We start from the raw sequence: 12,849 nt of genomic DNA on the forward strand, positions 1-12,849 counted from the left end.
CCTCATTGGTTTAAAATCTTTTGTTTATAGTTGCAACATGAGTTATATTACGTTTATGATTGGGAGAATGGTAATTAGGACTATGTTTCATAGAATATATTTAATTTAGCCACTGACTTAAATTTTTAAAAATGAAGATGTAAAAACTGCTGGAAGAATATTTGCAAATAAAGGACAGAGATGTCTTAACTTCTAAGTAGTTGCAGAGTCATGGGCAAAGTTACTGTACAAGAGTTTTGTCTTGGGCTGGCCCCGTGGCTTAGCGGTTAAGTGCGTGTGCTCAGCTGCTGGCGGCCCGGGGTTCGGATCCCAGGCGCGCACCAACGCACCACTTCTCCGGCCATGCTGAGGCAGCGTCCCACATACAGCAACTAGAAGGACGTGCAACTGTGATGTACAACTATCTACCGGGGCTTTGGGGAGAAAAAAAAAAGGAGGAGGATTGGCAATAGATGTTAGCTCAGAGCCGGTCTTCCTCAGGAAAAAGAGGAGGATTAGCATGGATGTTAGCTCAGGGCTGATCTTCCTCACAAAAAAAGAAAAGAGTTTTGTCTGATTCCACGGGCTTAACTGGAGGGGTGGATGAAAAAGAGTAGGGGTTCCAGATGGTCAGGAAACAAATTGTTAGAAAAGTGACTCTTTCATCCTGATAGATAAAGAATATTATCATAGATTGAGAGCTGAATATGTTCCAAGAGTTTTCGTATATTAGCTGTAAGAGGAGAAGGTATTACCTCTATTTATATAGTCAAGGAACCTAAGGTTTAGAGGGTTTAAGTAAACTCTTTGTAGGTGGAGTTTAAATGCAGATTTGTCTGGAGCCCAAGTTTATGCTCTTTGCACTCTGTCATTTCCAGGCCAACTCTGGCCTGTTGGAGGCTCTCCACCTTTGTAGGAGAATGGATGGATTTGGCGGCGATTTGTGGGATGTAGACTTCAGAGAGTTATTGAAACTGGAACCACAGGCGTTAAGGGGCGTTCCGAGTATAAGGATGTAGCTGTTTAATATACCTCCTCCATCCTCTCTGCCTCATTTTTTGGATTTTTCTGGATTTCTCCCTTTTTTACCCATTCATCAAGTAAATATACCAGCTATTACCTTGTTAGTTTACTTGTTTGTCTGACTACCTCCACTAAAATTGAAGCTTAAAGAAGACAGAGGTCTTATTTTCAGATCATTTTGTATTCTCAGTGCCTAGAATGCTTCCTGGCACGTAAATGCTCAATCAGTGTTTATATTTGTATAAACCTTCTAGAATGGGGCACAGTTTAGATAATAAATTTGATATTCCTTTAAATTTGATGTTTTATAAAGATAGACTCCCAAGAAGAACCTTTCTAATGCAGACTTGCTGTCTTTCCCTTTCCTAGGGCGATTGTGTTGTTACTGTACTGCTCGCTGAAGAGGACAAAGTTGAGGATGATGTGGTCTTTTACTTGGTGTTTTCGGGTTCCACCCTCCATCACTGTACAAGTACACGGAAGGTCAGCTCTGATACGCTGGAGACCATTGCTCCTGGTAAGTGTTTGAGTGGAGTCTTTACTAGCCGTTACTAGTTCTTCAACACTTGTATTCTATGTTCATTAGTATAGAGCGATAGGAAGAATGAATCAGAGTGATAGAACTATTGTCAGATCTTTATTTTAAATACAGTTTAAAATAGTTTGTTTATATCTTGCTTGTTCCACAAATTCTGAGCCTAATTAGAAATAAGTGAATTAAAGTGGTGTCATAAATTGAAAGATAAAAATCAGGATCAGCAAAAATATTGATTTATTGGAATATTGAGATTTGAGGAAGACTACAACACATGTGGAAGGTAAAAGTTCTTATGTGGTTACTGTGGTGTGACTGCAGATTTGATTCTGAATATTGTAGTGGCAAAAGAAAGGTTGAAACCCAATTAGTAACACCTTCCTCAGTGTCTGTGTGGGAAAGACTTAAGAAATCTTCCATAAAAGCAGTTCATGGTGGAACGAGTGCTTAATCACTATTGCATTTATAAGTTTAACAGAATTAAAAGGAAAATGTTTCCTTATTAAAAATTCTTTACAAAGTCCTTAAGTCATTGCTACTTCCACTGGAAACTGCTGATGAAGTAGTGCCTCTCTTGACCTGTCCCACCCTCTGAAGGTGTATTGATTTGTGTTTGGAGATGAGCTTCTTTCTTTCTTTAACCTTTTTTCAAAGTTAACAATGGACCAGTTTTCATCAGAATATAAAAGAGGGCACATTTAGGGGGAACCCCCAGAAAGTGTCGGCAGTTGAACTATTTTCCTTTAGAGAATAAAGTGGATTTAGTTCTTATTGCAACATTTCTTTTTAACGGTGTTTTTATGTAACAGATTTCACTTCGTTGAAATAGATGGTGTAAAAAATTATTAGTTTATGAAGCACTTTCAGTATGTGGTCTTGCACATTGCCAGTTTTTTGTGGCTCTGCCATTTTATATAAATTAACTTCATGTCTGATACCCACCAATTCCTGGAAATTATACCACATTCAAGAACTGAGATTATGACAGTTGAAAGCTGTATTTATCCTCCTACTTGGCAAAAATTATTTTGAAAAGTATAGGATTTAAAAGTTCTTGACAATTACTATGAATATTCCCCCCAAGTTTTTAAGGATAGGAAATTTAACAAGAAGTTCAGGATAGATACTGATTTCTTTTCTAAAGAGTATTAAGTGTCGTTTGTAACTTAAAGCTCCAGTCATCCTGTTTCCTGTGATGTATATCATGTCAGAAAGGCTTATCTGGAACTTGAGGTCTGCTCTCTAGCAGGTGCCATCCAGTATCACCATTGCTAAACATTTATTACATGTGGGTGGTGGTGAGAAGAGCTCCTCAGCAAGGTAGAGTCAGTCAGTCCCTGACTGGGCTCTTAACTAGGAAAGGAGTGGAGGTAAATTTTACAAACTTACTCCTTCCTGAATTAGAAACACTTTAGGGGTTAAAGTTTGGGGAGTGTGTGTGTGTACATATGTGTGTGTGCATATAGAGAGAGTGAGAGTGAGAAAGCCTATAAGTAGATATGAGGAGAATGCAAGTGGCTATAAGAGAAAGGACAAATATGACAAGGATGTAGCCTGTGCCCTAGCTGCAATCCTCAGTCACAAGTACCAGCCGAGCCCAGCCTCTTGGTGGAGAGGGATATGCATGACAGCTCTCACACCTTCATTGGCAAGGTTTTTATTTATTTATTTTGGTGCGGAAGATCAGCCCTGAGCTAACATCCACGCTAATCCTCCTCTTTTTGCTGAGGAAGACCCGCCCTGAGCTAACATCTAGGCAAGGTTTTTAAGTTAGGATTGGCGACAGGCAATTACTTTCCTTAGAGTCACAAACCCATTGTACTTATGACAGCCTCCAGCTCTTGGTTTGTACCAGACCCTTGTATACTGTCCCCAGCCTACCTTTCTGAACTCTTTCCATTTCTTCCCTTGCCTTTGGTTCTAAAACCTCTGCATATGTTGCAGTACCCCCTGTTTTCCAGCCACACCCATCTCTGGGTGTCCTTTTGTACTTACTGACTCTGAGTACCTTGCCCTCCCGACCCCAACCAACCAGAATGGATATTGTACTCCATTGCCTTCTTCTAATTTGATTCGAATCCTCAGAAATCATTCCTGACCTGTTTGCTTGGGGCCTGGAGCCCTAGTACCTGCCTTCTCCTTGTTTTCTAGTAATCAGCTCTCCTCCCTTTAAATTATGATCTCAACTACTTCCACTATTCTTGATCGTGCTTATGGGGCTCGAACTGTCCCCTTTTCGTGCCAATTGGCCCGAATGTTCCACTACCCACCTGAATTCAGTCAGGCTGCTGATAGGAGGTGCCTAATCAGGTGCAGAGGTGACAAAAGATTAGAGTCCTTAAAAGACCTTCTTGTGCAAGCAGACCAAATGAAGAGCAAGGCCACACTTTTTGAGCCTCTGATACATGTGCAGGGGTACCAGTGAGGTCCCTAGTTGGTGAATTAGAAGCTCTGTTAACTATTTAAGCAAAGGAGATTCCTGAAGGGACCCTATTGCTCTGGTCATGATGGATGAGGTTGTCTTTCAGCTGCTACGTCTCCTGTGGTAATTTGTGGGGGGGGCGTGGTAGGGGTAGGGGCATTTTGGGGGTTAAGTTAATTTTGAATTTCTTGTTTATATCATGGAGATAATATTTTACTCTAGAATTAAACTGCCTTAAATCTCTTTTTACGGACGTCTTAGATTTGTTCCTTACCTTCCTTCAGGTCTTTACTCCAATACCACCTTCTCAGTGAGCCTTTCCGAAACGTCCACCTTATAATGTATACAACTGACTCCTCTCTGTATTCCCTGTTACCCTTCTCTGCTTAATTTTTCTCCATTGCACTTATCAACTTTTAACATGTTATATGTTTTATTTATTCTATTTATTTCCTACCTGCCTCTACTCAAGTGTCAGCTTCATGAGAGCATGGATTTTTGTCTAGTTTTATTCACTGGCAGGTACTAAGAAGGCTTGTTCTAGGAATTCCTACCACTTGATGGAACAGCGTTTCCACTGTGTCAGCATTCATCCTGATTCTCAGAAGCCATCCTTCTAGAAACGTGCACATGTACGTGCGTGCGCGCGCACACGCACCCTTTCTTTTGAAAAATGCAAGAGGAGTCTCTGGCTTGAATTGAATTCTTGGCTTGGGGCAGGAGTCTGTTCTCTTTCCAGAGCTACCTTTGATGATTTCTGTGCATCAGTTAGCCGTATCGATAGCCTCAGATTTCCTGTCTGCTGAGACAGTGTCAAGTTAGTCAAGATTCTTCATGGAAAGTCTGTACTTGCTTTGTGCATCCCAGTTACTGGAGAAATGTGCAAGGTCTGTTTGCAGTGGCTGCTGCTCAGAGGGATGTTTCTGCGCCGCTTCTGCTCACGTGTGGACTAGCTCTGCAATTCCTAGTCATTTTGACTGACTATGGGAAGAAAAAGACCTTTGTGTCTTGTTTTTGCTTTTAATGTCTTGTTCTTGCTTTTAATGTCATGTTTTATCCAGATTGCTGGCTCTGACTTTTCTTTGAGTTCTCTTTGTGTTTCACTATCAATGTTTTGTAACATTTTAGTTTTTACTAAAACCAGATGATTGATTGATTGACCTTCAAAAGGCAGCTACTTCTTGATGTTAGTCTGTAACCTTTCCTTATTTGGGGGGGTTGGGGGTGGGAGAATGAGACAGTTCTAAATTGTTTCCTTAAAAAAAGTCTTTGACTTCAGATATTGAGATTATTTTTCTTTTTTGCTGTTTTCTCACTTTTTGCTTGTTTTCTAATGAGAAGCTTACAATGAATTGTGTGTGTTTAATTATAAAGAAGTCGTAAAGGCTTTTTAAAGTAATCTTTTCTTGCCTTGCTACCATTGAAAGGCTGTAGACATGATACGATTCCCCCTTTTTTAATAAAGTATGTTTAGAGTAATAACTTCTTAAGAGACAGTAAGGTGGAGACTTTGACTTGCTACTTTATCTGCCTTTGAATTGTTTGAATGCTTTACAACAAGCATGTTACTTTTAACATATATAGATAGTAATTTTTAATAAAAATATTTTGAAGACTGTAAACAAAGTCCTCTCTTTTGAAAATAAATCCATCTTTGTGCTAATTAACACTAGGCAAAGACAAATAAGTTTTGTAATAAGATATTATATTCAGGGGCTGGCCCCGTGGCATAGCCGTCAAGTGCACGCACTCCGCTGCTGGCGGCCCGGGTTCGGATCCCAGGAGTGCATCCACGCACCACTTATCAGGCTGTGCTGAGGCGGCGTCCCATATAAAGTAGAGGAAGATGGGCATGGATGTTAGCCCAGGGCCAGTCTTCCTCACCAAAAAAAAAAAAAAGATCATATTCAAAATACCTATAAATTGGCTGGTTTAAGAGTATAATTTGCTGTGAAATACAACTTGAAAATGACATACATCTCTAAGACAGAAGGTGTTGCCTTTGTAGTAAATGAAAATAAAATATCTCCACTCTTTTCTCTTCATGTGAAACGAATCCAACCCCAAATCCCATTTTAACTGAACAGTGATTTTCCTCCAGAGATGAAGCTGAGATTTTTTTCTTTAAAAGACCGGTATAGGACTGGTGAGTAATGTAAAGAAATCTGAGTATCGTTGGAAGACAATTTTGGGGAGAGATTTGGAGTACCGTCTTAACTGTGTTCGTTTTTTGTCATTAAATGTGGATTTAAACCAAGCAACCAGTGATTTCAGAATGGAAGACGAGGTGGATGCTGCATAATATTTTTATGAAAGGCTTTGGTGCAGAATCTTTCATAAAAAGAAATCTTTTTTCAGCATGTCTATTATTTACTTTCAGAATTCATAGCAAGGGTTCTTGTTTGACGGGAAAACTACAAACATTTGTTGACTCAAAATTTGACTCAGCTCTTTCTTATTTTACTTTTCTTTCTCACTCATCAAGGGTAAGGTACTATATAAAGTAGATTTGTCATTAAAAAAAAAAAAAGAAAAAAAATACATTTACCATGATTAGAAGTCCTTTGGGGCTTAATTGAAAATCAGTGCTTACAGCCCAGGTCTCAACAGGGAGCCCTGCGGTTAGTTACTTCACGATGTTGTCTCTCAGTCCTTGTGAACCGGGACTCTGTTTCTAGCAGCAGAGGTCCAAAGGTTGCCAAATTGAATAACGCGTTAGAAAAGAAGTTGTAGGCTTTAAACTGGCGTAATCAGAGAATTCCGATATTCTCCCTCTCTGCCAAAGTAATGTTATTTTTTATTGGACGTTTTCTAACAGTCTCCCTATTCTGAAATACTCCTGCTCTAAGGCTATCTCTAGATGTGATGTGATGTTATATTTTAAAAAACTGTCCCACTGTTAGTCAATATATATAGTGGCTATCCTAGAAAAACAAACTGAGAACTAGTTGGAGGGAAAGGATATCTGTTGTCTCCTGTCCCAGTTGTCATGCTTCTGTGGCAGTTGTATACTGCATCACCTTGGCACTGTGGACACAGTACTGGAATCCCAGCACATGCATTACAGTGGGGTCAGCCTCCACCCCAGGGGGGTGAAAATTGGCTGTTGGGTGGGGGTGGGGGGCAAAAAAATCTTACTCCTGATATATAAAGCACAGATATACACACACAAGTATATGGTATATCTGTGGTATTAAATTTTCATAGGATGGGGGACAAATAGAGAAAAATGTCTAAAAAGGCTCCTTAGGGGATGACAGTGAATAAAAGGTTGAGAAACTGCGTTAGAGTAATAGACTGGAATATGGTAGATCACATTTTTTTAGCATTGATTAGCTCCTTTCTTCCCCAAAACATACATGATGAAATTCCTATACCTGCTGTTTTTTTCCCTCTGCTTAAATCCTCCTCTGCATGTAGAGACATTTTACACACATACCAAATTTGCACATCTACTGTTAGCCACCAAAAACTAGCAGTAGGTGCATACTTCTGCACATAATCTTATCTCCTGTTAAGAGTGTGGGTCTAAAGACAGAAAATTTCCTTTAACCCTGTATAGCCACTTCAGAGGGAAGAAAAAGACGCCAAATTCTTAAATAATTTGAGACAAAAATAGTATCCTTTACTATAGTTCTGTATTTTCCACCATTGACGGCTAATGCAGCCTTTCCCTTAGAAGATGATCTGAGTGGGACTGGGCTTGGCTGGCCCAGCCAGCACTTTGAGGGGTCGTTTTTGGATAGCTGGTGAAACAAAGTCCTAGTTGTTTCATCCTTAAAAGAGAAGGGCCGGATGGGATGTGTGCCACTTGTAGCTTCGTAGGAAATGAAGTAATTCTTGGGTCGTGCTTCAGCAGTTTTGTTTCTCTGTGGCAATATTCCGTTTCCATGGGTGCGAGGGCTGCATTGGTGATAAGGCACCGCAGCAAAGCTCTTCCGCCCCTCTGAGCACACGCCTCCTGACCTGCGAGCTTAAAACAGGTTTGGATTAGGTGCTTTTAGGAGGACAATTAGCAGTTAACTTTTTGTTTCCCACCTAGGCGCTCCTTGTTGTGTTTTTGTTTATTCTGCTTTCTTCCCTCTTCGCTTTATTTTTTCAGTTCTGCTGTGCCAGTGGCAACATTTGGCTCAGAAGCTTTGTGGGCCATGCTGCAGAAGCTCTTTGTAGAATGTTAGGGATCTGTTCTCCTTGAGTGACCTGAACAGGAGCCTTTTAATAGCTAATAATAATAATAATTACCAGTTTTAGATGCCTGTTTTATGCCAGGTGCTTTGTGTACGGCCATCTCTAATGTTTTTTAACAATCCGGAAGGTTGGTGGTGGTTTCATTTTGTGTGCAAACAGGCTTCAAGGTTGAGTAACTTTCTGGATAACCCAACCTATCTGCAATGGAGGATGAGATTCAAACCTAGTATTTTCTGACTCTACAGCTAGTTACCAGCATACTTCAGGACCCCTTACAGTTCACTCAATTAGAAACAGATCTCTCCCACCCCATGATTTACTTTATATTTCTTATAAATGTAAATGAACTGGACCTGATTGTGGGATAAATTCAGAAGGCAATTTAAAAAACGGAATTAAAGTTTAGGCTATGTTTCTTTAACAATTTATCTCTCTCTTCCCCTCTCTAAATTCTCTGGGCGTACTTCCTTCAGAAGAAGCTCAGGACATTTTTTAGAACTTCCCTTTTTAAAAAGACTTGTGATTTTTATTTTCCTTCTTTGTTACCAGGAAATTGAGTGGAAGGAAAAAAGCCATGGAACTAGCTGAAAACTTTGCTACTCTTTTTTCTACTGCAGCTTCTGTTTTCATGTAAAAAGAAGCTAACTTGTGGTTATTATATCGAATTGGATGTGGTTTCCCATCCCTTTGTCTTTGCAATGTAGATGTAGACATCATGAATACTTGCATTTTGTGTGTACAAAAGCAGTCATAAGACTAATGGCCCCTGCAAATAGTCATGTCTCCAGAGCTAATTGATGGTAGTAAGAGGCTTTATGTGTGCATATTAAGTGATTTTAGTTTTATTACTGGGTCTATATTATGTAAGCTTTGCTTTAAAAAAGGTTGACATTTTTTCCTCCTAGATGCTTTATCTGAAAGGTTATAGGGATTAAAAAATAATCTTGAGAACCACTTGAGCCTAATAGAAGACATTAATGTGAGAGAGTGGCCCTGCCAACCTTGTGTTATTGATTTCCAGGCAGTAGGGCCAGGTACTTTGTTCTTGATCAGTAGTAACTCTTTCAGTTTACTCTAAGTTTAATGAAGACTGATCCAGGAAACAGGAAACTCTCAGTTCTCCACTCATCTTTTAACCTTCAGTTTTCCTTTTGAAAAAGAAGTTTATAATCATACCAAACAAATTCCAGATTTATGGCACATTTTACTTAGGAGGATTTATGGTTTCTCCTTCAGATTATGAGTTTACATCTGAAGGGGAAATATTGGGCTAACAATTGGATGGCTTCTCCTAGATATCTGTTTTGTGGCCTTTTCTGACATTCTGCCTCCTCTAATATACAGTTTTATTTTAGTTGTACACAAATAGAGCTGACAGTAGTTCACCCGTATGTCCTTCTGCCTTCTAACAAATTCTTCTGCTAGAGCAACGGAAAGAGATATGCCTGCTTATGCCACTAAGCACGTGTGCATGCACACAAGTGCCCCAAACCTCCTTCTGCTTCTGTGCCCCTTCTCTCTCCACGCCCATCCTACCCAAGTAAAGAGTCACTTTAGCAATTCCCGATAGATTTCTGTGCAGATACCTTCCTTCTGCCCTTTCCGGTTTTGAATAAGTGGTATTGCTTCACCATGGCTTTTGGCTCTGTGTGTATATGTGCGTGATGCAGTTGAAGAAATGGAATGTGGTATGAACCCTGTGTATATACAGAAGGTGATTTTACAGAACGGTGAATGATACTTACTTTGAGTGGCGTCATGACTCCCTTTCTGGTTCAAGCTTTCAGGCTTCTCACCTTTGCACAGGCTTGGGGAAGGAGACTAGTAAGAAAGACTAAGAACTGTTTAGATGAGTGGGGCAGTGGATATTATTTAAGTTAGTGTAATACCTCTTCCAAGACACAGTGAGTTTAAGTTTTGAAGGCAGAATTAAGTTTTGGTCCCAAATTATTCACATTATCATTGTTGAATTGTGAAACGTGTGATTTTAGTTTTTATTGACATTTATTCATATCTACCTCAGAGGACTTCAGGAGTTTACAAATTAGCTTAATCCTGAATAAATGGGAAAATACTAATATTGGTTAGATTCATGAATGAGAACTACAACATTCTTACTTTAAAGTAATTCTTCTGACTGAAATACATATTGCTATATCTATCTATCTGTCTACCTACCTCCCTACCTATCTATCTATCTAATCGAATCTAATTGGAAATGAAGTGAAGCTATATATGTTGTTTTGGGTGACAGTATTAAAGAATTTGAGAGGACTCTTCTAAATTATAGCCCTTGTAAGACTAAGAGACTATCTAGATTTAAAATTGTTAGAGCGGTTGTCATTTACTTCAGGCCGCATAGCTAATAAGTAAGAAAATAGGTTTGAACCCAGTCTGTCCTATCACTAAGTATCTAGGTGTAGCCAAGTTAATATTGTCCTGAAACTGTCTCTGGCAGTAATTATTCCATCTGTTGAATGTACCCTCTGCTTTCATTTTTATGTTTTTGAAGCTGTTTCCTATTTCTGGAATCTGTTCCTAACTTTCTCTCCCTCCCCAACTTCTGCCTGGTAAAACCCACAGGCTTTTACAGCTGGAGAAACCTTACAGCCTGTAGAGGCTGTTCTGTCTTGGTATAAATGAAGAACTTGAGGCCCAGAGAAGCAGAGGTCACACAACTTATGGGTCTTATAGCCAGGATTTGAACAGAGTGTTTTTATTGCTTTCCTGTTGATTGTTCCATGGTACTCATGTTTCCTCTTCCTTTCCTTCTTGTTACACCTAAATCTTGGGTGTAGGGGCGGAATCTAGAGGGAGGAAACAAGTTCAAATCCTAATTCTGCCACTTAAGAATTTTATAACCTTGGGCAAATTATTTAACATTTTTGTGCCTTGGTTTCCTCATCCGGCAAATGGGGATAATAATAATACCTACTGCATAGGGTTGTTATGATGAGTAAATGAACTGTCATTTGGAAAGCACTGAGAATAGTGCCTGGTGCACTGTTGTCGTTAGTGCCATTGAGTGAATTCCAACTCCTAGTGACCCCATGTCCAGTGGAACAGAACCTTGCCCAAGATTTTTGTGCCTTCCTCTCTATCAGACAAAGCTCTGCTGCTAATCATAGGGTTTTCCTGGCCAATTTTTTCAGAACTGGGTGGCCAGGTCCTTCTTCCTAGTCTCTCAGTCTGGAAGCTCAGCTGAAACCTGTCCACCATTGGTGACCCTGCTGGCATTTGAAATACTGGTGGCATAGCTTTCAGTATCACAGCAACGTGCAGCTGCCACAGTATGACGACCGACAGATGGGTGGTGTGGGTCCTTGACCAGGAAACAAACCCAGGCCACGGGAATGAGAGCACCAAGACTTAATCACTAGACCACCAGGGCTGGCTTCTTGCCTGGCATATAGCAAGTATTATGTAAGTGTTTGTTAGCTAGATAAGATAAGATAAGCTGGGCCTGTGGATCTGAGTTCTGAGAGTTGCAGTGAAGAACCCCTGGGGTTGGAGAGTTGGCAGCAGGATGCCTATCAAAAAGGTCTTTCTTAACTGCCACCTCCTCTGTGAAATCTTCCCACTTCTGCCCACCTGTGAAATGCATTGCTCTCCTCCCACCAGTGTTGCTGTGTGTTTCTTATAGAACTCATTCCATTTTGACTTATGTTGCAGTTCTCTACAGCTTGTTTGATTCCCCCTGATAGACTGTAAACTTCTGGAGGGCTGAGACTCCTACCTTACTCATCTTTGCCTTCTAATCACAGTGCCCTGGGCTTGGTGGATATAGCTGTTAGACGTTGTAGAACAGTTTAAAAGGAACACTTACTTCCTGCCAAATAAAACATTCTCAAACCTACTACCTGAATTGGTTGACTGGTTTCTGTTGACATTGTTGTCTTATGTAATTAGTCTGTCTGCCCCTCAAAGAAAAATTAAGATTTTTTTCTAATTTCATTTCATATATTAAATGTATAAATTCAACATATATATTGAATTGAAATATATATGTGGGTGTGTATACACACACCAGGCAGGGGATGCTTCAGTTTCGTACAGCCTTCGTAGAACAAATTCAACTTGGAAGGCAGTGGGAGTATCTGGTGGAGTTATGTGTGTGTTTGGAGACTGATCTCCGTGGTTCATGAACCAGTTATTCCTGCTTAGTAGTTGTACTGGCCTGTCATTCCAAGTATTGGGCTCCTTTTGGGCGGGGACGTAGCTGTTACCCTTCCTCCTTTGTTTATAAGCAGTGTGGCACAAAACTCGTGCATCATGGTATAACAGGCCATGTCCTTTGGCATCAGACTTGAATTTGAATAATGGATTTTGCTTCTTAATATCCATGTAACCTTGGGCAAATTACTTTACTTCTTGAAGTCTTAGTTTTCTCATCTGTAACCTGAGGACAATTCATACTTCGTGTATTTGTTGTATAGAGAAAATGACCTGTCAGATGCCTGGTATGTAGTAGGTACTTGGTTAGTAAATACTTGTTGCCACCCTGAAGTTATACAGCAGTGAGAGATTTCTTTTGTTACAGGGGTAAAGGGCTTCAGGAGGCCCCTGGGGGAAAAGTATGTGGAAGATCAATTTACTTATTATTCTCATTGGTACATCAAAAAAAAAAATTGCTGTTTTCTCTTTCAAGACAGCAGAAAGCTTAGTTTGCTCTGTCCAAGTCTGAAGCCTCTATTGGCCTGTG

General features: G+C 40.0%; 1 protein-coding gene across 6 annotated transcripts in view; it reads left to right on the forward strand.

Moving 5' to 3' along the window:
• The window catches only part of AKAP13 (A-kinase anchoring protein 13), a 346,896-nt gene that overhangs the window by 135,130 nt on the left and 198,917 nt on the right, over positions 1-12,849 (forward strand). For all 6 annotated transcript variants that reach the window (XM_087428907.1, XM_087428903.1, XM_087428904.1 and 3 more), the window contains exon 3: positions 1,372-1,519. In XM_087428907.1, the coding sequence (XP_087285033.1) occupies positions 1,372-1,519 (148 nt within the window). The remainder of the gene's footprint in view (positions 1-1,371; positions 1,520-12,849) is intronic.

This window comes from Ceratotherium simum, chromosome 3 (genome assembly GCF_057802395.1).
Source record: "Ceratotherium simum simum isolate JZ-2026a chromosome 3, ASM5780239v1, whole genome shotgun sequence".
In the NCBI taxonomy this organism is placed as follows: Eukaryota; Metazoa; Chordata; class Mammalia; order Perissodactyla; family Rhinocerotidae; genus Ceratotherium; species Ceratotherium simum.